At 55.8% G+C, this 26,675-nt stretch overlaps 1 protein-coding gene across 1 annotated transcript; it reads right to left on the bottom strand.

Annotated features, from left to right (window-relative positions):
- Positions 1-7,872: 7,872 nt before the first annotated feature.
- On the bottom strand, positions 7,873-25,748 carry LOC119100347 (neuroligin-like protein glit-1). The gene is made up of 15 exons (XM_037223449.1): positions 25,066-25,748; positions 17,816-17,962; positions 15,103-15,256; positions 14,119-14,330; positions 13,673-13,843; positions 13,110-13,311; positions 11,897-12,084; positions 11,170-11,356; positions 10,703-10,808; positions 10,321-10,519; positions 9,784-9,899; positions 9,333-9,429; positions 9,110-9,254; positions 8,632-8,854; positions 7,873-7,888 (listed from the first exon to the last, which is right to left on the bottom strand). Exons 1-15 carry the CDS (start codon positions 25,720-25,722, stop codon positions 7,873-7,875), a joined length of 2,820 nt encoding a protein of 939 aa, XP_037079344.1. The 5' UTR covers positions 25,723-25,748.
- Positions 25,749-26,675: the final 927 nt, after the last annotated feature.

The following is a 26,675-nucleotide window of genomic DNA, read 5'->3' as shown; positions in this document are numbered from 1 at the left end:
CACGCGTTTATCTGGCCTTTTTTATACTGCTAAAGGAGGTCAATGACCTTTGAAAACTTGAGATGGTCTTGAGTGAACGAAATGAACTCACTGTCTTTACGTAACTTAATATGATCTCATTATGCAATAGAATGTTAGCAGAACATGTTTTTGTCCAAAATTGGAATTCGGCCCCGAACATTACCAAGTAAAACCGTCTATTTTGAGCTCAACATGTGCTTTGGAGAAGGCACCCATACAGAATAGACATGCCTTGCAGCCGATAACAGCCGACGGCCGACATGCAGCCGATAACAGCTGACGGACACTGACCTCACCTCCCGTTGTTGTCATGTTCGCCACCTCCCGTTGGTTCCGAAAACGTCCTCTCAGAGGGCGCCTAGACCCTTGACCATGATAAGGCCATGAGTTGCTCCGGATCGGTGTAAAAGGGAACGTGTTTGGCGTCTTAGAATCAGTCAACAGCTGACCATCCAGTCACGCACACACTACCCTCGTGTGGCCGCCGCTCATCCTCGTCAAGTACCTCTCTCGGCCGCCGCTCATCCCCCTTCAGTACCCTGCTCTCACCATGTCAACCATATAATGACCGAACCGATGGCCACAACTCTGGCGACGGTCCAGAACAACAACCGTTCAATATTTCCAGACTTGCTTGCGCGACCGGTCCCAACATCTCCGCCCCTCCCCCCCCCCCCCCCCCCCGACAGATGACTGGCATCCATCACGTCGTCAACCGAACCCGACGGTCGCTGTTACGCAGCACGTGGCAGCTGTCTGCCAGATCTTGCCCGGCAAAGTCTCAGTTCATCTGTCATCTGACACATATCGCTGAACGTCTGTCACGTCGTCAACACCCGGCCAGACAGCATATTATAAACGGGCCTTAAGGCAGTGGCGGATCGAGAGGGGGAGGGATGCGAGGCCATGCCCCTCCCCTTTGGGTTCCGAAAAAGCTTATAGACTCCGGCCGAACGGACGCAGGATCTGGACACAAACAAGATGGACGCCTTTGGGCCTCCACGCGACCAGGGAGGGCTGCAAGAAATAAAAGGCAAATGAGCAGTCAAAAATAATTATTTTCTGATTGAGAGGGTGGTGGCTGGAGGTGCGGTGGTTTTGGGGAACACCGCGCGGCGATCTACGGCCTGAACGGGCTGCGGGGGCAATAACGATGCCGCTGAGAACACGGTTGGCCGACATTGTCGCGTTAGCGAAGCCATATGTCATAAATATATGCTCAAAGTACGGAAAACTATAGGTCATTGTACTCAGAATCATACGAGCAGCTCATCAGGTAGGTTCTGTGTTGCTACAACGCACGGTCTCGTATGTATGAGGTTGCAAAGCTTAGAGGTGCGGATTTCGAAATATTTGACCTATGATCTTGCAAAATGGGGTCAATTATTGACCTACCAGCAAAGAAAACGTTCTAAATCGTGAGATCTCGTTGGGTCCGCCCGGTGTTTTCCGCCAAACTCTGCCTTGATGAGTTTGGAAACGGCAGGGGGTCGCATCGACCCCCTTAGTAATTCGCAATATGAAAAATGGCGAATCAGGGCAAGAGTTGAACGGAATACTCCACATTTGAAAGTGTTGCAGCAAGCATCAGCTATGATGACATAAGCTCACTTATAATTATTAATATATCTCTAAGTAGAAAAACTGCTCTAGATAGCACAATTTCTCTACCCAGCGCATATGCTCCTCAACACGTCATTGCTTAATTGCATCATCGAAACTTGCACAGCATTGATTGAGAGCCAAATTACGGCCGTTATATCTGGAAATCGTGCCACAAACGCCAGATATCAACGACTCGACCATCATATCCTGCTCGGCCCTGATCATCGCATGGCCAATGCAATGGCAGGATTTACATGGCGTTGTTATGGCGCCGTGGATGTCTGAGTGACATTGAAAAGTCTGCACATCCTCGCGAGCGTGTAGCTCAAAAACTTAAGAGGCTTAGTGGGAGGCGAGACTGAAATGAGCCGATTGATCTCCATGATGGCTGTTCCAGTTCAAAACTCCTTACAAATGTGGAACATTCCCTTTAACGCAGCTTCAGAGCTGGCGTACCTGGAACTCCGCCATCGTAGTCAAAACAAATATGTTGCATTAGGCCATTGTTTTCACGACGTTATCAAGGAAACATTGGTTGAATGGCCGATTATTCGTTCCGTTTATACGTTTCGAAAGTTTACTCAATGACACGAGTAAGCAGGACTAAGCAAGACATAAATTACAAATCCTGGACACGTGAATCTAGAACATTCTCAGAATCTGTGCGGACACTGCCACGGAAAAGATGCCAATGCAATGCGCTCTCCGAGCTGCCTCTTCCCAGCACTTGACGCACGGCACTTTACTAGGTAAAGCGCGAAACTAAGACTCATAAGCCACGGAAGGGTGCGACGACCCATACCGAATATTTGGTTCACAGCTCCGAAAATTACTTACCACGAACATCCGGCAGCACAAACGTTCCAAGAACCGCACGAGTGTCCGGGTATTGAGATTGAACTGAATTACCAGGGATGTTCGTCAGGCTTATGCAATGTTCATGGTTCATGATACGAAACGATAATTGTAGATAATGCATCCAATGCTTGTATGATAACGTGATTTTTCCAGTATGTACTAGCATATCAGAGGCTGATAAATGCCAGCACAAGAACTTTGAACTAATAATTATACCTGATTCAAATGTTGGATATAGTTAACTCCGAATTTACGTCATGATAAAATGATCCCAGTACCTGAGAATGCTAACGAAGATGCAGGTAAGTTCTGGAATTGATTAAGATGTTACGCTGCTTTTATCGGTTAACCCATTCACTTTGTCCAATGTTGCCAGAATCTGTTTTTCCTGTTTATGCAGTATCTGTTTTTAAAAAAACTTCAACTTCAACAACGAACGTGCTGCATTGTATCACATTACGATGGATCGTTGCATCGTTATTCACATGCTAAGCAGGCGCACAGGCAGGAAGGCACAGGGCCCACGTGTCCCATCCTCCCCCATAGGTCCTAATGAGGATGTTCGAGGTGTCCAGAAAGTTGATTAACGGGAATGTTTCACATTACAAGAAATTGAGGTACGCATCACGGATATGATGCGACAAGTAGAAAAGACTGCTCTAGACAGCGCCATCCTCTGTTTTATGAAAATGCTCAGCAGCGCGTCATAGTTTGATTACGTCATTTAACGACTTATGACTTTAAAATACTCTCCCCGAAATAATCTTCCCATCTTCGCGGGTCTGTGACTCAGAAACCGCAGATGTTCAGGCCTAAAGAAAGGCAAAGTTGTGAACAACATGGAAAGATATTCAAGGCAGCCATTTCAGTTGAAAACGCTATATAAATGTGGAACACGTCCCTTAAAGACTGTATTAAGAGCATTCAATGACCAACCGAATATCGTTCGCTTTAGCGGGGGTAAACTGAAACCTCCCTGGGGATCTATAAAAATAAGAGAGCTAGAGACCCCAAACTCCCAGGGTGAGGTGACTTACATGTGAGCCCATATGTATCAAAATTGGAGGTTTCTAGGTTATAACCTTCGAGTCAAATCAGGTCAAACAAGGTCAAGCTCTAGATTGGTGTCCAAAGTGCCCCCATACCTTTCCGTGCAACCGCCTAGAACATGGATGACTGCTGTAAGCAAAAGGCTGCAGGTTTTTAGTTGAGGTCAGTGACCTACGTACCTTTGGAAGATCATAGCGACCAAAATCCTACAACATTGCTTCCATTTGGCATTTCAATAAGCATGAAAGGTAGCGCTAGGCGATATGTTCTTTAAAAAAAGCAACAAAATATTAATCTGGATCACTTTTGATCAGTGACCTACCCTGGCCTTTAGGAAGTTCATAGAAGATGTATGTTGCGATCCCTGTTGTTAACGAATTATAAAAGAACACCACAAAGTGTCTCATAGAACGGGATCCCGAGAATACAAAAGCAGGTTGGTTGGTTTATATCTCGGTCTGAATTTCACACGTGACCCTAGGCTAAAGGAAGTTACTGTAATTCTAAACTCCATTGTGATATTGCCTAATAAGCTATCTCAGAGATGCATGGTTCCATCAGATTCCGTTGTCGCATGAGGTTAAACGATTTCCTGGAAAATCCTTTTGCTAGCTAAAATGGAAAATTGCTAGAAATTGTCACGGCCTAGATTTTACCTGCTATAGGTCAGTGACCTCACAAGCTACATCTAATTCATGTGTACCAAAGCACCCATTCTTCAACTGTCAACAGTCATGAAAAGCTTGGCGCCGTTCGGCAGTCATACTGGAAATAGCCATTGGGGTTCAGATTGACCCCTCACCCGAGCGCGTGTTATGGGACCGCGGAAAGCACTACTCGTAATTCCAAAACTGGTTACGGTTAGCCGGCTGGTTATGCTGTGATCAGTTGATGGCTTAATGCAGCATACTCGTTTTGACCGCAATGGTGCAGTTCCAGGTACGCCAGCACTGAAACTATGCTAAAGGAAGTCTTTCACATTTGAATGGGGTTTCGAACAGCAATAGCCATCTTGAAGGCCATTTAGTGCAGTGCACAACTCTGGCCCTCTTTGGGCATGCGCTCCTCTAGTTTCTGAGCTATACGCCCGCGAAGATAGGAATACTTTTCAGGGGAGTATTTCAAGGTCACCTTGGGATTGATGATGTCGTAATAGTGACATTCAAGTCATGCCATTCCATTGGCTATGTGGTTTCGGGGAGGGCAAATGCTATTGTCGAGTTTAATATCTGGCGTTCGTGAGCATGATCTCCATATAAATCGTCCGTCAGTTGCCTCTCAGTCAAAGGCGTGCAAGGTACAATGAGGTAATCAATGACGTATTGGGGAGTATATTTACGAAACGGAGAAATTATATTCTTAGAGCACTCTTTTCCACTTGAAAGTATACAAATAATTGTAAGTGAGCTTATTTAATCATATCTGATCTTTGCAGCAATGTCTTTAAATGTGAAACATTCCTTTTCCCGTTTCCGTCCATTTTTACTCGTTCTACCTGCATTAGCTAGAAAGTTAATACGGAAAATCCCATCAGGGCCTTTTTTGTTGGGTGAGGATTAGAAAATGGCTCCATGAGTGGCTCTAAAATGGCTCTAAAATGGTTCTATACTCAGCCGTGCGAGCAAGCGCATGGTGACGATATATAAGATAGCAATTCATACAAGGTTGAAAATCACGAAGGTCAAACGGCAACATTAAATCACGCATAGCTCATCAGGGCCTTCCAAATGTGAGGGCCCACGGGACAACTTGGTCGCGCCTTTACGTCATTCCCACTCCATAGCATTTGCTTTATATGGTAGCCCTATCTTGGCAATGTAACGGAGCCTTGGTATGACTGGAGGGTGAGCAGTTCGACTCACCAATATACCTGTCGATTGGACACAACTGCTGTCCCGTCCTTACTGTTATAGTGATACAACAGCTCTTTACTACTTCATTGTCATGTTGAGGTAAAAAAGCTACCACTGTTAGGCCTAAGGTTCAAAGAAAGTGTTGAAGCCTTATTCCTCCATGTGCGTGCATCATTCATGGAAAAATTTACCGCTGGAGTTGTGCGAGAGAGGCATTTATCTGCAATGTTTTTGGTGCACAAGATATGATCTGCGGTCTGCGGCTTTGCTGCTCACAATCATTGCTTCAGAAATCGTTTGCCGTTGCGTGCTATCAGAAAGCATACCGCTCACAGATGCTGTGGACAGATACAATCCACTGCTTAATGATGTATGTTCTGGCCCGTCCTCGCTCATCATCGGGGTCGAAACAAACAGCACTTGCCGTCTTCCTAGTTCTTAGTTTTATCGAGACATGAGGATCTACTGATGCGGATAGGGCCAGTCACCTCCGTCCATTAGCAAAACAAAACATCAACTCGAAGCTCGTCTTGCAATCAACAGTAATCGAATGTTTGTGATTATAAACTTCCTGTGCTTGTCATTTGATTGAAACGTATATTTTTTTAATCACAAGACGGCCTGAAGCACACACGTAGCACGTCAAGCTCATGATGACGTCATTACATGAGCAACGTAATAATCACGATGATCACGCGTGCGGCATCAACTCATGTCTGGAAATAAACGTTACGCGTTCATGTACAGACTACCAAGCAATATGTCGCCGCAGGTGGGAGCAGCAATGAACACCAGTCGCCAGCGTTCAAGAATAAATCAGTCGTGTATAAGCTTACCAACGTCCACGGATACAGTCTTGTGGTACGCAGCGCGTGGCCGGGAAGTCCTGGATGGCAGTCGGCATGCAAGACTCCCTGAGGCGGTGCGGCCGAGCGGCGGCTTATATCCCTTCCTCGACATCGCGTGATGTTAGAACAGGCAGCGGCGATCTTTCTCCGCCGCATAGTCAATACGGGCCGCGGCTAAAGCAGCCAGTGCGACTAAAGTCCCCAACCACTATCGGGCCAGAATGCTGGTGTGGAGCACCAAGGGGATCCCCAAATGCCTCAGAAGACAATGACGTCGCTTGCCGCACATTGATGCGCTGAGCAGAACATCTCACGACAAAGTCACACAGAAATCGTTGGGCCATTCAACCAAATTGTGCAAAGGATAGAAAACACATATATGACAATTAGTACGCCTTGCTACCGTCGACGTTTGGCATTTACTTGAATGTCGTATCAGAGATCCAGTGACCCTCTCAAAAACTGACTGGGTCCTTCAGGTTAACACTGAATATGATAAACACCTCGAACGTTTAACATCTCTCCATTACATCCTGTCATCACACTTGGTGGATCAGAAACACGATAGGCTTGTGCATCACCGTTAACAATACCCTCGCAATCATTTCGTGATGGCCGTTAGTGACAAGTAAATGCCAATTGATTACCCTGATAGCAGCAATAGTCAAAGGCACGGTGATATCAAATGACCGGGATGATGTAACCATGTCACATTGCCCAGGTATGCCCCGCAGCATAATGTAAAGGCATTATGGACGGATCCCATTCACTCAGTGTAAAGTACATGGGAAATACATGCTAAATTGGTCATCGCATGCATCTAGGTACATTTACAACCGCACTTCAACGCCAGGATGAGAGCGTGAATGTATATGTCAAGAGCACATTTGGCCTTTAAGCATTAACACAACATCCTGGAGTGGTACGGGTCGGAAATAACACGCACACGATGTAGGACGCCGGATATTTCGTGCTCGTAGACATAAGTAGGAGTCCAACATTAAGTAGTGGCATATAATAAATCCGTTGATCAAAAATATTAGATATCCGACGCACTTATTTCCCAATCCACGAGCCACAAAACCTAATCTTCATGATGGCTGCTTTGGCATATTACAAGGTTGTAACATACTGTACGGACACTTGACTGATTTAAATGCTCCTCGACACCTCAACGATGGAGACACGAAGAGTAACACAAACACCTCGAACACAGCGACATTAAGAGTTACGACACACCCTAATCGTGGGATCAAAACACACCACATATAAAACATACCGTTAGTGCGAATAATACAGGGCAAAAACACTTAATGACCAATAGTGATTCGTGCGTCTGCAGTTCTCAGTAACGCTGAACTCCGGAGTGTCAACTCACGTCTACACTCACGGAAACAAAACATTTTACGGACGCGCTAAGCTCTCCCGCCAGCGGACACACCGCGGACACACCGCGGACACAACAGTCCCACGCGGACCCAGCAGGCAGCCCGCGGGCCACCTGACCATATGGAACGTAGCCTCAGGCGACACAACAGTAACTAACAGCACTACACCAAGTGACTCACAGTACTGCACTACTGTGAAGCAATCACGACACCGCAGGGCAGTGACTCCTCCCGCTGCGGACCAGTAGCTCAGGGCGTGGCACGACTGTAGCTCAGGGCGTGGTACGACTGTAGCTCAGGGCGTGGCACGACTGTAGCTCAGAACGTGGCATGACTGCGACTCGGAGCGTTGTCAGACGACGCCTCGCAACACTGTCACATGCACTTCACGGGTTCCGAACTTGCCCGACGCAGTGGCTCTGAACGTGCCCGACGCAGCGGCCTCGCGCCGCCGGCGGGCCGGCGCCTCACAGTGCCGTCTCGGGCGGCACGTAACGGCGCGGCTGGCCGCGGTAGTCCAGCTCGGCGCCGCTGTCGAAGCTCCGGTCGGTCGAGGCCGTCGGCGTCTCCGGCAGGCTGCGCTCCGACATGGTGGGCGGGTAGCCGCCAGACGTGGTGGGCGTGTCGACGCCGGCGCGCCAGCCGTCGCCCGGCGCCGCCGGCCGCACGTTCTCCTGCAGCAGGCCGAACACGCGCTTGTTCTCGCCGTCCGGCGAGGCGGCGGCAGGCGCGGCGCGCCGGTACGCCGGCGGCGGCGTCTCTGCCGGCAGCGGCTGCCCGTTCTGCCGGAACGTGGGCGTCGGGTCGCGGCTGGGCTCTTGCGAGCGCGACGCCAGCTGCACCACAATCTGCGCCTGGTGCTGGGGAGGCAGGCGCGCCGGCGCGGCAGCCGGCGCGGCGCGCGGCGCCGGCGCCGGGGGTCGGTCGGGCGCCACCGGGCGCACCGCGGGCGGCGTGTAGCCGACGGGCCGCGGCGGCGGCGCCGCGCCCGCACGCGGCGGCCGCCACTCGGGCGCCGCCAGGTTCGGGTTCGAGTTGTACTGGTAGTCGTTGGGCAGCTGCACCACATCGTACGGCTCGACGAACTGGAAGTGCGGCACCTTGGGCGTGCCGGGCCGCGACGAGGTCGACTCGTCGTCGCGGTCCAGCGCCTCGGTTGACTTGGGCCGGATACGCGTCGGCGGCCGTTCCTCGTACTCCACCATGTTGGGGATCGACTTGGCGTGCGGCACTGGCGCGAACGCCTCCTTGGGCCGGGGCTGTCTCTGCGGCTGCACGCGCTCGCCGCCGGCCGCCGGCAGCACGGCCACGCCGCCCGAGCGACGCGGGTCGAGCCGGGTCGCTTGCTCGCCGGCCGGCGCCGCCCGCGGCGCTACCGCCGCCAGCGGCGCCGTGTGCTCCAGCGTGGCGTACTGGACCGTGTCGCGCGAGCGCGCCGACGCACGGCTCGGCTCGCGCGTGAACGGCTCGGACGGCGCCGACCCGCGCAACGGCTCCAACTCGGTGACGCTCTGCGCCTGGCTGCTGGGCACGCGCGGCGGCGGCTCGCGCACCAGCGGCTCCCGGCAGGCCTCCTGCTGCACAGAGCCGGTCACCTGTCGGCCAGAGTCCGAGCGGCGCCGCCGGTCCATCTGGATGTCGCGCGCCACCGAGCGCGCGTCGGCGCGCGCCGGCTCAGCCGCCGCGGCGCCGCCGCTCAGCGATGCAACCGACGGAGGCTTGCTCGGCTTTGCCGCGAAGTGGCTGTTCTCGCGTACCTCGAAGTGGTCCTCCATGAAGGACTCTTCGTAGAACTGGTCGGTTTTTCTGCAAGGCGTAGAGAATGGTGCTAGAAGAACGGGGACAAAAATGGATGTGCATACCCATAATCGTTTAATCCTTGTCAATTATCGTTTCCCCATGGTTTACGTACGTTAAATCGAACTTATTCACAGCGACCGGTCTCCTCAAATGCATTGGTTTCCAAAATGCGATAGGGAGTTCTTTTATCAAGGTTCCTTTCAATGGCCTGTCGACGATTTGTTGGCGCATCAACGTTACGGGAGCGCGTGCTGTGTTAAAATTACACATACGTTATCACTAAATTACGTCATGCGTGAGCACGCGCTGCGTACAAATTATTCTTTCGTCAAGATTCAATGCAGTTCTCTGAGATCATACTTTTTGGCACCCTGCCATAGGCAGCAGCAGATTCCGACGATGACGAGCAGAAGGAACGCCAGTGACGTCACAGACCAGAAGGCGATCTGCAGCGGCTCGCGCGGCTCCCACCAAAACTGCAAACATTACCCAGCGTAACACGTAGAAGTGAATGAGCTGGCTGCAGCCTGGAACAAACACACGTCACGAAAACAACCGCAAGCATCGGCCAAGCGTGCTGACACCGATCGCAAGAATGGCGTTACTACTATCCAATGACTTTGCGATATGAGTCCAGTCTTAAACTCCAGGCACTTGGCCGCACACACCAATGTCGAGCATAAACGGCAGTTTCAGAATTCATCGCATCAAAGCCGTCGTTTGCATCGACTACAAATCGCGACACAACTTTCAGTTAAAGCCCATTTAACCAGGCAAAAGGCAGCTGGGCAGTCCATACACTTTCAGAGTCCGTGGCCTTCAAGGAGGGCGTTCCGAAGCACAATGCAGCCAGCCACCGCTTCGGGGCGACCGTGGATGGTTGAGCGCGAATCTCACCTCAGTGGAGGGCCGGTAGGTGGGCACCAGGTGGCCCACCACCGTCGGCAGGTACTGGCTCCAGAACGACAGCTCTGTCTGCCGGTAGTTGGAGAAGATGGTGCTGTTGAAGGTGTTGTTGATGCTCAGGTAGCGCAGGTCGCCAGCCAGCGCCGGCTGCCAGTTGACCAAGTCGAAGATCTGCCGCGGCGTCGGTCGCCTGGGGGCGAAACAGCGCCGATGACGCCTGTAAACGGGGCCATCGATCGCGCCGCTTGCAGTTCGCCCCGTCCACGAGACAGCGCGGCGCGCGGTGTTGCCATCGTCCCGCCAGACCGCATGCATCTAGCTCTGACCGGCTTGGGCTTAAGGTACGTGAGCGAACAGTCGACGTGGTTCTCACCCGTATTTGGCGAAGTTGGAGAACGTTTCCATGAATAGTTGGCTCATGTTGCGATCACCCTCCGTCCAAATCTGCCGACCGATTCTGATGTCCTCCGCAAAGAACTCTGAAAGACGACCAGATGCGTAAAGTTATGAAACGCGTGACTAAGCTCGCGTGACTTACACAACCCCCACTGATTAATTTAGCCTTAACGGACGTCTCCACCAGGGACGGTCAAAGCGGGAGGGGGGCACTTTTACGGCCTATTTCACCTCTAAAAATACCAACATTTATATTACGCCTTAGTGGCTTAAATAAAATATAGCATGTTCCTTCCTTTCGTTGGGCGTGACAAGCCCGCCTAAGCGTCTTCCACATCCCTGAGTGACCCACTGGGCAGCAGTTATACACTCCGCAAACGGCGCGACATTCGTCCAGATGACTTCCATGCCACGGGCCAACGCCAGGCCACGGCTGCTACTCACCGGGGTCCATGAACGGCGCGCCCGTCAGGAAGTAGTACTCGAGGTCATGGGGCACCTCGCGCCACAGCGGCGCCTTCAGCGCCTCCACGGTCGTGTTCAGCACGTACTGGTACGTCGTCACCCCCAGCTCCACCATGAGCTTCACCATGCTGTCCACGGGCGCCTTGTACAGCGCGTCCGACAGGAACTGGAACAGGCAATGACGGGCGCGGGCGGTCGAGCGGAGCGATGGTGGCGAGTTTGGACGCGGACAGTTTGGACGGGCGCCCCGCCCCGGCTGACGACAGCAACTCTAGACGGAGGTCTCAAACTGAACTGACGTCACGCCTGGTCGCGATGATGAGCGTCTTGTCTCCGACCAATCACGGCCTGATTGATGGCCCACTGTAAAATTGTAGGCAGTGACGCGCCCGCCACGTCCAACTGTTAACTAGCCGCCATTCATGAATGTGGACTTTTGACCTCAGCCCGGGCTGAATCTGCCGTATCTCCGCCACTCAATCCCAATGACTGCACGGGTCGTCTCGCTCGCGGAAGCGGATGGTGATGATGACGTGGATAACGAGGCGGACAGAACATTTGAACGGCGAACGGCCTCACCTACCGGCCAACAGCAGAGGCGAGGCACTACCCAACAAACCAGCCCCCACCGCTGCCAAACGCGGCGCGGCTCGCTCGCGGCGAGGAGCGCGCGTGGTGCCCACCCGCCGTGTACCGCAGCACTTACATCGATGTACATCTCGCGGATCCAGGTGCGGTTGTGCGGGTCCGGCCAGTACGTGTACATGTACCGGATGGCGTCGTACACGCCGTCCGGGTTCAGCGTGTAGTTGTACTGTTTGACCCACTCGTGGATCTTGTCGTCCAGCATGCGCTGCGTGACGACAAAGTCCGGCGCCAGCGAGCGGTTGCCGTCTGCCGACACGCCGACACCCTGTCAGGGACACTCAGGCACCTTGTCAGGGACACTCAGGCACCCTGTCAGGGACACTCAGACATCCTGTCAGGGACACTCAGACATTTTGTCAGGGACACTCAGACACCCCGTCAGGGACACTCAGACATCCTGTGCGTGACAGTCGTAGGACATCCTGTCAGCGACACTCGAACACCCTGAACGTGACAGCCATAGGACGCCCTGTCATAGACACTCAGAAGAAATCCTGCTGAGAGTCGCTCCCTGAACATCACTGGCACGGGCCACTAGACGGGAAGGGGGGGGGGCAGCCAACGGACGTCCTTTTAGGAGGTACTCAGCGGACACCGCCATCAGGGGTCTACAAACACGGGGATACCATGTCGTCAGCCGGCGACATGCCAACACGGCCACCATGCCGACAGGCGCTCCACCGAACAGACCGTCCGTGCGCAGTCTCGCGACATACGAACACCGTCAAGAGAGTCTGTGCATGATGCCATTGGGCAGTCAAAGGACGTACACCCCAACCGCACGCCACAACAGGGCCCCGAACCTGAAGGAAACTGAGGCGGAACGCATGCATCTACACACACGAAGAATAAGAACACTGCCTCGTCCACAGCTCGCCCCGTGCCGAAACTGAACACGACAGGCGCCCGACGAGGTCGTCCGGAGGGAAAATGAACGCGGCAGGCGCCCGACAAGGTTGTCAGGAATAAAACAGAACACGACGGGCGTCCGACGAGGTCGGCAGAAGTAAACCAGAGGATGACAGGCGCCACACAACAGGAGTAAAACTGGTCAGAAGTAAAACTGGTCACGACAGGAGCCCGACGAGGTCGGCAGGGGTGAAACAGAACACGACAGGAGCCCGACGAGGTCGGCAGGAGTGCAACAGAACACGACAGGAGCCCGACGAGGTCGTCCGAAATGAAACTGACCTCACAGGCGCCCGGCAAAGTCATCCAGAGTAAAACTGAACACGACAGGCGCCCGACAAGGTCGTCTGGAGTTCACTCACAGACGAAGAAGGCGGCCTCGTCCCGGTTGGCGCCGGTCAGCACGCTCAGGCCCTGTCTGAACTCGCGGCGCCTGAAGAGCCGCTCCGGGAAGTCGGGCAGGAAGCGCCAGTCCTCCTGGTGCCACTCCTCGTACCAGTCGTTGCCCGGGAAAGTCACGTTCGTCTCGACGAACGGCGCCCACGGGAACGTGCCGACGTCCGGCTGGCGGCGCGCGGCGGTCGCCGTCAGACCGTGGCGGGGCGGGAGAAGGGCCCGGAGGGGACGTCCCGGGTGCAATGGAGGGTGCGTGCGAATCAGTACGGGGCTCAAAACAGGAGTCGACTGCGAGAGGGAAGTAGGCGTTCTTCATGCCACACAAAAAGCTGGTATTGGTTCAGGACATACATTCTGCCAACTCTTACCAAACTACATAGGTTACAAAAAAAACAACCCAACAAAGGGAACACACAGGACTGAAATAACGCCTGGACTAGCTTGAGCCAGCGGGCGATGCGTATCCAACGTCAAGATCGGTTGTACTTCCGCCTTAGCCACCAGCACCATTGTGTGCAAGGCCCGGTACCTTGAACTCGACGTTGCCGATCTCTATAGCGCTGCGACCCTTGTTAAGGCAATTGAGCAGCTTGTAGCTGCTGTCGGAGATGCAGCCGATCTTGTCTCCGAATATGCGAGACGTGTTCTGCACGCGGTACTCGTCGTAGATGGCGGCCCACTCGGCCAGCGCCGAGCCACTCTGGGAACACAGTAACACCGCTAAAGAAACGAGCGTGGAGACAGCGTTGGGTCGCTCTGAAGCGATGATCACGATAACCAGGGCAGGATTTCGGCAAAAACAAACACGCACACACACACATATACACCCCCACCCCCGTATATATATATCTATATATATATATATATATATATATATATATATATATATATACAACACCTTCCGCCTGCCCTAACACCGCCCGCACCTCCTCTCTCCTCACGACGCGCGGCACTCAGCTCCCCACCGAGCCTGACCTCTCCGATCAGCTGGTGCACCATGTGCGCCGTCTTGGGCGACACGGCCAGCAGGCCGGCGCTGGCGGCGCCCGCGCCCGGTCCGAACACGGTAATGCGCTGGCGGTCGCCGTTGAAGTAGTGCACGTTCTCGTACACCCAGCGCAGCGCCATCGCCTGGTCCAGCATGCCGTAGTTGCCCGGGGAGTACTCATCGGCGGTGCTCAGGAAGCCTGCAAGGTCACGGTGCCCGTCAGCTATCGGATGCACAACTGCGGTGTCGGGTTCGGAGGCGTCACTTTCTCTCCACGCAAGAATCACTTTTAGCCTCAAGATTACGGGGAAAGTGGAAAGTGAAAAAACTGTATCAATTCAAAACATGTTTTAGTGCGTTATGACGCAGGATCGATCCCCGTATGGCGTGCGGAACATTTTGCGAAAGTTCTATCACGTCATCGAACGTGCATCCACCGCTCTTTGTCCACCTCGCAGTCTCCCATACCATTCATCACATTCCTGGCCGGCGCTTCTTCGGCCCCTGTCCGGCCATATATTCCTCACTGGCGGTGCGTGACAGCACAATGGCGCCATCACCTCACCATTGTCATGTCGGGGCGTGAGCCAGCGCGGCCAGGCAGCTGGGATTATTTGGTGATGGAAACAACACCAGAGCCGAGTACGTCACGCCCGTGGGGAAGTCATTCATAATGCGGTGTGGGCGCTCTGATGGAGGCACGGGTGGTGCCGAGACAAGGTCGTCCAGCAAGGCTGCGCCTCCTGGCGACCGCTAACGGCAGGCCAAGAGCGTTTGCGTCGTGATCAATGGCCCGTGAAAGGCAAAGGGCATGCAGCCGAGAAATATCAACGGCCTGGTAGAGCAATGGTTCGAGAGTGCCAAACAAACAAAAGCCACGATTCTGACATGTCTGGATCCATTCACCGCCGCTGTTAAAGGCGTGGCCGGCGCTGCAGCCGGAGGCTGCCGACCGGCCGGCGCGCACGCACCTAGCGCGCCGAGACGGTAGTTGAAGGTGACCACCACCACCTCGCCCCAGGCGGACAGCAGGTGCGCCGGGAACAGGTTGGACGCGCCGTGCGTGAACTCGCCGCCGTGGATGTAGAACATCACGGCGAACTTCTCCCTCACGTTGCTGGACACCTGCCAGCCATGAGGGCGCTTCGTCAGGAGTGACGTCATAGTAGCCGGGGATGATTCATCGGAAACCGGTCTCGACGGGTCGCCTTGATGCAGGCATACAGACGCCCAGCATCAGTCTCGGCTGCGGTAGTGACTCACACATGCTTGTAAGGGAGAAAAGACGCTATCGGAACCCTTCAGCCGGAAGCTGAGGTACAAGCTGGGAATAGCGAATACCCGTGACGACGCATTCTATCAATTTGATCATCCCATATAAACCCACCGCTAGTCGGTGGCTTGATTTTGCAACTGATCCAGTCAGGCTCGACAGCGTCGCCTTACCACGAGTAGAGAGATATAATAACCCTCGCTGAACCCCTTTACCATACACCGCAACCAGAGGTATTACAGCATCCTCTGAACCGCTGGTTTTACCAGGCGCCGCACACAGGGGCATTAAAGACCCCTTTGAATCTCTTGTTTTAGCGCAAACCGCACACAGGGGTATTATAACGCTCTCCAAACCCCTTGTTTTACCATTTACCGCACACAGGGCACACAGGGGTACCAAAGAGCACTCTGGACCCCTTTACCATGCACCGCACCCGGGTTATTATAGCACTCTCTGAGCCCCCTTACCATGCATCGCACATGGGGGTGTAATAGTACCCTGTCATGTCATGTCATGCCATTGGGGCTCTACGACGCACTCAACTGCTGGGGGTATATGGCGTCGCCTGCCTCTCACCCTGGCAGGAAGGGCGGGCACCGCGAGGAATCAAACCCCGTACCTCTGGATTCCCAGACGCGCAGTGGTTAACGCAGACGCGTTAACCACTACACTATCGGCACCCCCATTAAAGCGCCCTATGAGCCCTTTTACCACAACGCACACAAAGATATTGCAGCGCTCCCTTAGCCCCTTTTTCCATGCATAGCACACACGGCTAATGAAACAAACTTTCTGCACAGTTGAGGGGGAGTGGGGAGGGCGAAACACATGTGTTACCACAGTTGAGGGGTCACTGCCATCGTCCCACAGCTCTCGTGCTCTTGGAAGAATACGTCTGCACGTGAAATACAAGTCATCAGTTCACACCAAACGTAGAAATAAGAATATTACACAGCCACAAGCAGTCATCACACACCAACAATACTCGAAAACAAATAAGCTGCCACAAAGATCGCACTCCTTTCAGTTTAACAGTGTACGAAAGCAAGGTCCAAACGGTACCGCTGAGATCGACGCGCGTTGGGCGGCAGGGGCATAATATATATATATATATATATATATATATATATATATATATATATAATATATATATATATATATATATGTATTAAAAAACTCCTGTTCAGTTCAGGCCTGTGCTATTCTAAAACAGAATCCCAGATCCGCTGATCTTTTGACAAAATCTACGTAGACCTCACAGCATCGTTGGGACACTTTCTGAGATCGTTAGCAGATACGTACCCGGGGAATCAATTGAAAACATTTTAAGACATATGACGGATCCCAGAGGATCCTTCGGCACAGCCCTCAATATTACGAAACGCAGCAACACTACCAAAATCATAACTCCAGTTCAACGTGCCAGAAGGCACCTTAATCCTGAAAGGACGCAACAAAACCTTGGCTAGCGCCGTACTTTTACCTGATTTTGCGCACTTGAAATCTGTCTCCCATCCGGTGACATGTTTTGCCTCGGGTAGCTTGTGAAGCTCAACCTCTAATATATATTTTTTAGTCATTTACCGCCGTAGGCAACTATTTAGCTGTTACAGGCGCAAAATGACCACAGTAGTCGATGCGCCCTAAAACTCCAATCAACAACAATGAAACTCAACCTCGTGAACTTCGGATGTGAAACAAGACCAGTTACATGTGCCAGCACGCATGTATCGCAACCCAACTCGGGTAAGTCAATTAAACAAAATAAGTGACAAAATTGTGTAACTGGCCATACGTCCTGGGAAAATTTGACAAACATATGACCAGTACTTTAGTCCATGGGGTCTTTCATTACAAAATATAAAACGCGTCCAGACCCTCTCCCCCCAAAAAAAATTTCAGCGATGAAACTTGGTACCAAAATCCTGGAATCCACTACCCAAAATCCACATCACGAAACTATCCATTGCTCTATGATATGCAATGTATTTATATACATTATACGCCAATCCATTACTTTATTTTGAAATGCCTACCATGTGAGTAAATTCTTCAGGCCTACCACCGCATATGGAACAGCGACTCGGCCGTGGTCGGAGCTTGTCCACTGACCAAACCTCTCAGGTGCCCACCTGACGACGCCTGACACAGCTCGCCTGACAATGGGACACCATCGCGCCTCGCTTCAGCGAAGAGCCGCCGCCTGTCGAGACAGTCCTAGGCATTCCACAGCTTCGCAAATACTGTGGCATCCAGTGCGACTGACTCTCTAGCTCGCCGAGCGGAAAGGCCGACCCGGCGACAGTACGGTCTCCGCACGCCGACAATGAATGCCGCGCAGCCCGAACGGACGGCCGGCGCCCGGCGGTGGCGTCACGGCAGGGACCGGCGCGGCCGGCAGGACTCACACTGGGCGTGAAGACGTTGAGGTAGAGGCAGTCCTCGTCCACCTCCCTGATGCCGTGCTTGATGCCCACGTAGCGGGCTGGCTGCGGGCAGGCCGGCTGGAAGTCCAGCGCCGACAACGACTGCCAGCCCGCGTGCGCGCGCGGCGGCTGGAAGAGATGTCGGGTCAGCGCAGGTCAAGCCATTGCCAGGCACACGCCCGTGCGCACGGCTGGGCCGGTGGCGGCTGGAGCCATGCCTGGTCACCATCAGATAGTTTACCACCCCAGGTCACCACAGGTCATAACATACACATCTGACGCCGGGGCTGGTCCGCGACAGCTGTAGCTCAGCGCGCAACATACGTAACAAGTCAATACGCGGCAAAATCATTCTGGCGTGGACTGACGAAACTCAAAAAGAGCAACTGTTTATCTCTAGATATATATTTCATGATGACGGAATGATCTGACCCTCTCTATTCCCTTCCTTCGAATCCTTTCACTTAATAAGGTTCCTTTAATTGTTGCATTTCAATAACACCGACCCAAAGTCACCGTTGCATACTTCTAATGGCAAACAAACTGTCACGACCTTTCCTTTTCATTGTTCCGCTCCTCCAAAAAGTAGGGCTGGACCAAGCCAGCCAGCCCTAATGGGACGGCTGCGTTCCGGCCGCCGCACCTGATCCACCCCTGAACACGCCCCATCTGCGGCCGCCGCACCTGATCCACCCCTGAACACGCCCCATCTGCGGCCGCCGCCCCTGGTCCGCCCCTGAACACGCCTCATCTCCGGCCGCCGCACCTGATCCACCCCTGAACACGCCCCATCTCCGGCCGCCGCACCTGATCCACCCCTGAACACGCCTCATCTGCGGCCGCCGTACCTGATCCACCCCTGAACACGCCTCATCTGCGGCCGCCGCACCTGATCCACCCCTGAACACGCCTCATCTGCGGCCGCCGCACCTGATTCACCCCTGAACACGCCTCATCCCCGGCCGCCGTACCTGATCCACCCCTGAACACGCCCCATCTGCGGCCGCCGCCCCTGGTCCGCCCCTGAACACGCCCCATCTCCGGCCGCCGTACCTGATCCACCCCTGAACACGCCTCATCTGCGGCCGCCGTACCTGATCCACCCATGAACACGCCCCATCTGCGGCCGCCGCCCCTAGTCCGCCCCTGAACACGCCCCATCCCCGGCCGCCGTACCTGATCCACCCCTGAACACGCCCCATCTGCGGCCGCCGCCCCTGGTCCGCCCCTGAACACGCCCCATCTCCGGCCGCCGCACCTGATCCACCCCTGAACACGCCCCATCTCCGGCCGCCGTACCTGATCCACCTCTGAACACGCCTCATCTCCGGCCGCCGTACCTGATCCACCCCTGAACACGCCTCATCTCCGGCCGCCGCCCCTGAGTCGCCCCTGAACAGGCGCTAGCTAGCTGCTTCGCAGCCCCACACGCGGTACGGTTTGCCACCCCTAGCTGGCCGCCTTGCAGCCCCACAGGTGGTGTGGTCTGCTGCCTCTAGCTAGCCGGCTCGCAGCACTACAGGCGGTACGGCCTGGTGGCGGCGCCTCAGCCAGCTCGCGGTGCCACCTGCAGGTCCGGCTGGCACGTGCAGCAGCCACTCATTTGGCACGGCCGTGCCGCCGGCCGGACAATGGCCAGGCGGTCCAGGCGGCGGCGCCTGCACAATGCCGGCGCACGGCCCGGGAACCACGGCTGTTACCACCCAGACAGCGCACGGCACGGGACACACGGCTGGTACCACCCAGATGGCGCACGGCACCGGACGCACGGCTGTTACCGCCCAGACAGCGCCCGCCGTCCACGGGCGTCGGCATTGTGGGCTATTGTTAGACGCATTAGCCAGCCCCCCCCCCCCCCCTGATGACCAGACGGAAGGAGACCTCGCGACGGGAGGAAGGAGGGTTTCTGGGAATGCTACACGCTTTGGGACGGAACGCATGGCCAAGCAAACAGGCATGCTGTCGTCCTCCTCAGTGTCTTCAGGAATGGGTCACAAACACTGCCAGTCACACCCCGCATAGGTTGTTGCCTGACGTTAGTACTCGCGACAAGCATGGGGCGTACTCACAAAAAGCGCAGCAACACAAGCATATAAACAGGAATCTTTGTTAGATTAAGGCTGACTGTGATCAAACATCGCTATCATATCCGCATTTTCCCTGACAATGTGGCCGATATCTCAACGAGTGTAGCGACGGTCGTTCTCGTGTCGAGAGATCTACGATAAAACGGTCGTTTGTTTTATAAGAATGCATCGTAATGCATCAACCACCACTGACTACGTGGACCCAATGGAGGGAGAAGACATCACAGAGGCCCATTCTGACCGATCAACCAACAGCTGACGTCAGCCGTGACGTCACGAACCAGCAGGGATCTCCCTTACGCATCCTCACCCCTGGCCAGGGCCACGACAAAACCCGGCCGTGCGGAACCCCGCCCCCGCGCCATCACGCCCGCGTGCGGCGGCCGACCACGCTAACCGGCTCTACAGTTCACATCGAGCGAGCCAAGCGGAACGTGCCAGGATGTGCACTCCACTTCTGCCGGACTGGGGTCGTCTCGGGCCGCGACCGCAATCCTCGGGTTCGCTGTATCGGCATCACGGCACAAAGCGGCGACGCCATCGCCGGGCGTGGGAGCAACACCTGCACGTATCTTATCTGAGACAGGGGCGACCGCGTTCGACAGCGTCGCCCCCTCCGCGCGGCGCCGACCGTCACCACCGCACCTAACCCCGAATCCGCCCGACCCGCTTCACAGGCGTCGCACGACGCGGGGCTTAAAGGAGCACTTTCGGACGCCGCCGCGTACCGCTGATTTATGCAAGCCCAGAACAAACAGCTCGCGCCGGTCTCGTTTTACGTGCTCGCTCTCCTAGAATGCTGGGCGTGCCTCCGCTGCGGCGCGGGAGATGGCCGACCCACTAGCCGTCAGAGCCGAGCGCCGCCGAACCCGACGCTGAGCTGCCGCAGGCCGCGCGTGCCTGCAGCCGCCCCTGCACGCGCCGGTTGACTCAGGCGGGCGCGCCACGCTCGCCGCGCAATCAGCTGGCGCTGTGAGTCATGGCCGCCGCGCCGGGTCGTCATGTCACGGCCGGCCATGTGAGGCCGCTCCCACTGACTGCCGCTCTCGGCAGCGGCCGGGCCGGGGGCCTGTCGGGGACCGCCGGGACCGCCCGACGCGGCGCGGCTTGACGCGGGGCTCGGGCTGTCCGACCCGCGCTGAGGCACCCACAGCGGAGGCTCCTCGACCGGTCCGGTGGAATGCATGACGCGCCGGCGGCCGCCGCGCTATCGTACCGGCTTCTGAGCCGCGCAGATGGCTGGGTACCACCACAGAGCACAGGATGCACGCCACAGAGCGCAGGATGCACGCCACAGAGCGCAGGACGCACGCCACAGAGCACAGTATGCACGTCAAAGAGCACAGACGCACGCCTTAAAGCGCAGGACGCATAGCACCAAGCACAGGGCACAGGCCACAAAGCACGAAACGCACGCCGTAGACCACAGGACGCAAGCAACAGAGCGCAGGACGCATGCCACAGAGCGCAGGGCGCACGCCATAGCGCGCACTACCAATAATCCCTCTGGAAAAGTGCGGAGGCGCGCACCACGTACGCCCGGCTGCGCTCAATGGCTCAATGGCGGCGCCTCCTGGCGGTGATTGCGCCGCACGGGGGACCCGACGGCGGGGACGCGTCCGGCGTCGAGAATGGCATCCCTCTAGAGCAGCGGATCTTTCCCGCGTCCGGACCGTCGGTAAAAGCGTCGCTCCAGCATAGGCCATCCGACAGCCATGTTCCGTTGGTACTAAAGCTGCTGGCATCATGGTCCTACCGAGATGTCCGGCGTACCCCTTGTCAAATGTTGACTGATCACTGGGTCTGCTTATTTGATCTACCATCAGTCACGAACAACAATTCAAACCGTGATCGCGCGCTCAGTGTATAACCGTCGCGCCAGGTACAGACAACACACGCCGCCTTCGGTGTGGTTTTCCAATGTGTGCCCAAGTCAATGGAAACTGAAAAACTCAGGCGGGTGTATGCAGTAACTGTATGCATACGACAGTATCTGGGTCATCTCTGATGACGGCAATTTATATTTTGGACTTCGGGCGCTACAGTGGAACCCTGAATGCCGTTTATCAGCTGGCGTTCAGCCACATCGCCCTGCCCCCACGGTGACCCCTTCCACCCCGGTCATGGGCGGGGGGGGGGGAGGGGGGAGGGGAGGGAAGCGAGCGTGCCGCAGCGGTGGCGGCTGGGGAGAGGGCGGGCACGGGAGACCACTTCCGGTAATAGGGTCCGGCTGGCCGTCCAGCTGCCGCCTGTCCAGCGCCTGTCGGTGGCGATAGCGACCGATCGGGGAACGCCGGCGGCGGCGGCGGTCACCACCACGCGGCCCGGCGCCCGCCGCGCTCCCTCCCCCCCCCCCCCCCCCTTCCCCACCGCCCCGTTCGGCCCAGTCAGCACAGCTACGGCTTTGTGTGCGCAGCCCAGGGGCCAACCTCCGCTGTCCACCGGACGGCCGCCCGGGGAACGTGGATGCCCGCGACCCACTCTGGCAAATGAACGAGGGGTGAATAGCCTAACCCCGCTCGCGATGTTACTACCAGCCGATTCACTAGCGGGACGCCATTAGCTATAAGCGAAGCACATTTGAACCGACTTACGAAGATGCGGAGCCGCCGAGCCTACATCGTCTTTAAAATGACCAATCAAATATTGGAACAAAAACGCTTTGCTAGAACACTGCGCCATTAATGTACGTGCTCTTGGTGCACTAAGCATGGGTGCAAAAGTTGTTTACTTACCACGCCACTGGTCTAAGGAATCGATGCGTTTGTAGAATGACAGTCGTCGAGACCTGACACCAGCACCGGATGTGACATCGCCATTGGATGCTGCCCGTTTCGTTCATGTCTCATTTAGCAATTCAACGATACGCCTTAGTCGGGACAGAACGGACACAGATGACGGCCGATGTGTGTCTGGTGGGAATTATTGGCCATGATTCAGATATAGACGTACTTTAGTCCAAAAGCTCATGTGTCATTCTCAATTACCAAACATTCATTAAGGACCCATTTCTGGTTTTCATTACGCAATCACAATAAGTATTTAAGTCTCTTAGCATTCTGCGTCACTTTCACCACATTCGTGCCTTAATCAGCTTCATCATTTTCCAGCGTGTCCTTGCGGCTGCACGCCTCGGTAAGCGTTGAGCTCGGCGAGAGCGACGGTCCGCCGCGCACGGCCGCCACGTGGCTGGGCACGTATCAGCCATTCGGCGCACGTGTGAGGGCAAATCCTGAGAGGGGCTGGTCGGACCGGACGCGCAGGAGTCGCGAAACCACTCCGACAGCGGCTGGACACCTGGGATCGTGGTAGTCGTCCGGTCCCAGGTGACCGGACCCCTGGGATCGTGGTAGTCGTCCGGTCCCAGGTGACCGGACCCCTGGGATCGTGGCAGTCGTCCGGTCCCAGGTGACCGGACCACTGGGGTGGTAGTCGTCCGGCCACGGGTGACTGGACGCCTGGAATCCTGGTAGCCGTCCGGTCCCAGGTGACCGGACCCCTGGGGTCGTGGTAGCCGTCCGGTCCCAGGTGACCTGACCCCTGGGATCGTGGCAGTCGTCCGGTCCCAGGTGACCGGACCACTGGGGTGGTAGTCGTCCGGCCACGGGTGACTGGACGCCTGGAATCCTGGTAGCCGTCTGGTCCCGGGTGACCGGACACCTGGGGTTGTGGTAGCCGTCCGGTCCCGGGTGACTGGACGCCTGGGATCCTGGTCGACGTCCGGTCCCAGGTGACCGGACCCCTGGGGTTGTGGTAGCCGTCCGGTCCCAGGTGACCTGACCCCTGGGGTTGTGGTAGCCGTCCGGTCCCAGGTGACCGGACCCCTGGGATCCTGGTCGACGTCCGGTCCCAGGTGACCGGACCCCTGGGGTCGTGGTAGTCGTCCGGTCCCAGGTGACCGGACCCCTGGGGTTGTGGTAGCCGTCCGGTCCCAGGTGACCTGACCCCTGGGGTTGTGGTAGCCGTCCGGTCCCAGGTGACCGGACCCCTGGGATCCTGGTCGCCGTCCGGTCCCAGGTGACCGGACGCACTGGAGTCTCAGAGCGGCTCGTCGAGGCGACCGACCTCTGGGGGCGTGGGAGCCACTCGGGGCGGCGGGCCGGCGGGTCGACAGAGCGCTTGGGGCAGCGGCGCGGTGCCGCGCAGCACGGGAGAGCGACAGGGTGCTATCCCGCCGTGTACCAGGCGCCGAGCGTCGACAGGCGGAAGACCATCAATACAAGGGTGGAGATCAATACCAGCAATCGCCCGAGCATCGGCGACGGAAGTCGACCAGCTAAAAATAGCCTGGCCAGGGGTCACCGAGCACAATGCGACCGGCAACGTGACAGAAAACACCAGGACTCCCGACGATTCGACGATAAGCACCATCAAGGACATAGCCAAGGGAGGGTCATGGGATGTTCTCCTCTCTACTGCCCAACCTAACAGTCTTACGATCGATACCAAGCGATTTCGCGGGACCTTGTTACAAATTCGAAACATCTGGGAGAAAAGTTCACATTTCCCCTGCGGAAAATTTCGGGTTACACGCCTCGGTACCAATGACAGGAAAAATGTTTGCCCCGCAGTCTTGTAAAGGAACACCAGGTGGGAAAAGTAGTACACCCATTAGGCCACGCCGATACAAGCACAGGATCAATTTCCAACGTCACGAGGGGTTGCTAAGGAAACAGGCAGCATCACAAAAACTAACAAGTTTGGGCGGTGACCGGGGTTTTCAGACACGTTTGCGCCCAAGCATGGTATCTTGGATAGTGCTCAGTAAATGTCGACTGAATGTCAGTGGAATGCGACTAACTGTCCCAATGATCGAACGCCGCAGAAAAAGGTGTTGATCAAAAGCGCTAAAGGAAAGAAGCCGCCCAAATGAGCTGATACGGTGATACGGTCACCGCAGGCAACTGTAACGCGTCCGTCGTTCCACAGCTTACAGCAGCTAAACCCCTACGACTTCGTCTTTTTGCAACCGTACCAGTTAGTACTCGGCATGTCGCACCGCTAACACCGGCGTTTGGCACCAGACAAGGCCGCAAATAGCAACCAGTAAGGCAAAATTAGCACCAAACACCGGTCTGGCACCGACGAGATCTCGATCGGATTGCCATGCCTTACAATGTCGAGTTTGACTGGCGGCTGGCTCACCTTGAACCGGCCCTCATCCACTGGCGGCTGGGCATACGGGATGCCGAGGAAAGTCGACACGTTCAGCTTGTGCTTCTGCAGCTCCAGCTGTAGGTTGGCCGGCCACAGCTCCTCGGGCAGGCCCGGCTGGTCGTACAGCTGCACGACGAAGCCGTTGACGGGGCCCAGCCGGGTCTGCACCTGCAGGTACGGGTTGAGGAAGGCGGCTTCGGGCCGTCGCACGCCCTGCAGGTCCGGACGCCACCCGGCCAGGATGCCCTCCCCCTCCACCTTGCGGTTGGGGTCGTACTTCTCGTAGCCGAAGTTGGTCGAGCTGAAGCGGCCGCGATAGCCGCCCGTGCCGCCCCTGTACGGGTTGCGGTTGGAGCCGCCGAACCGCTTGTTGCCCGGATCATAGTTGGGCCCCACACGCGTCTCGCCGGTGTCGGAATCGCCGGCGCGCTGCTCGCCGAAGCGGTTGGTGCGCGGCACGCTATCGCCGCCGGATCGATCCCGGTTGACGCCCCCGCTGCCCGTCGCTGACGCGTCCTGTGACGAGGGCTGCGGCGCGGTCTCGTACAGCCGCTGTCCGCACGCAGGCGCGGCACACACGCACAACACAGCCACAGCACACAGCCAAACCGCCGGCGCTCGCGCCGCTTTGTGCCGCGGCGCCATCTTGGCGTAACGCGCCCCAACGGCCCGCCCGGCAATCGCGACGTATCTGCGGTCCGCCCGCAACGCTTCCGCGCGTGCTTCAGCACCTGGCCGCTACGTGCGCTAGTGGGGCGAGAACTGACCGTCGGCGGCCTTCAAGCTGCGATGACTGACCGGGCGACCGTTGGGACCGGGCGGGGACGGGTGACAGTTGGGGATGGGTGCGCCAGCCGGGGAAGGGAGGGGCGTCATGTGGCGGCACGTGGCGGCACCGCGTGGGGGGGGGGGCGGGGGTCGAAGAACGCTTGACTGGAGGAAAGCGCCCAAACGCTGTTGGTATAGCCAAACGCATGTGCCACGCGAGGCTCGTTCGTTGACAGAGCGCTGCAACGATGCGCCGTTTGGAGTAGCGTATTCCCTTTTACTGACATTTAGGATGGAGTCGACAAAACAAACCGACAGTTGTAATACAAATCCTGCAAACGGCAGAACTTCCATGACAGGACTTCTACGCGTCATTATTCACAATGCATAAACGCTTACGCGACAAAACTTTTGACGCGAAAGCTGCTATGCGGCACCACCTGAAATCGACGTTGACCTTCTGCTTGGCAACTTCGAATGCAGTTTTCTATGTGACGAACTTCCCAAGCAGGAGGTCCTAACGCGTGCATTTCTACGCGGCAAAAACTTCAGCGCAAAAACGTCTATGCAGCATCACTTCCGCGTGACAGAATGGCTGACGTAAAAAATCTGCTACGCTACATAACTATGTTAGCCCAAATATTCTTCGTAACCCTGGGATCCCTGGAATGGTACATTCCTGTGTATTTCTTAATTCGCAACATTGTTACACAAGCAGTGCAAACAAAACACAATGACTCAAGCTGTGAACATATGGAATGCTGGAAATACCTTGGACAGCTTAGAACGCATGGACTTGAATGTGTGCACATACCCAGCCGTATGATGCA

This window comes from Pollicipes pollicipes, unplaced genomic scaffold (assembly GCF_011947565.3).
Source record: "Pollicipes pollicipes isolate AB1234 unplaced genomic scaffold, Ppol_2.1 Scaffold_4881;HRSCAF=5763_pilon_pilon_pilon, whole genome shotgun sequence".
In the NCBI taxonomy this organism is placed as follows: Eukaryota; Metazoa; Arthropoda; class Thecostraca; order Pollicipedomorpha; family Pollicipedidae; genus Pollicipes; species Pollicipes pollicipes.
The sequence above is the reverse complement of the archived record's forward strand: the minus strand, read 5'-3'. Positions and strand labels throughout refer to the sequence as shown.

Bases quoted from the DNA above. Each gene is read 5' to 3' on its own strand.
- LOC119100347 (XM_037223449.1), bottom strand. From the start codon at position 25,722: ATGGCGCCGCGGCACAAAGCGGCGCGAGCGCCGGCGGTTTGGCTGTGT. The intron at 17,963-25,065 runs GTGAGCCAGCCG...CATCTCTTCCAG, and splicing joins TGGATGAGGGCCGGTTCAAG to CCGCCGCGCGCGCACGCGGG. The intron at 13,844-14,118 runs GTCAGGCTCGGT...CTGTGTTCCCAG, and splicing joins TGCACCAGCTGATCGGAGAG to AGTGGCTCGGCGCTGGCCGA.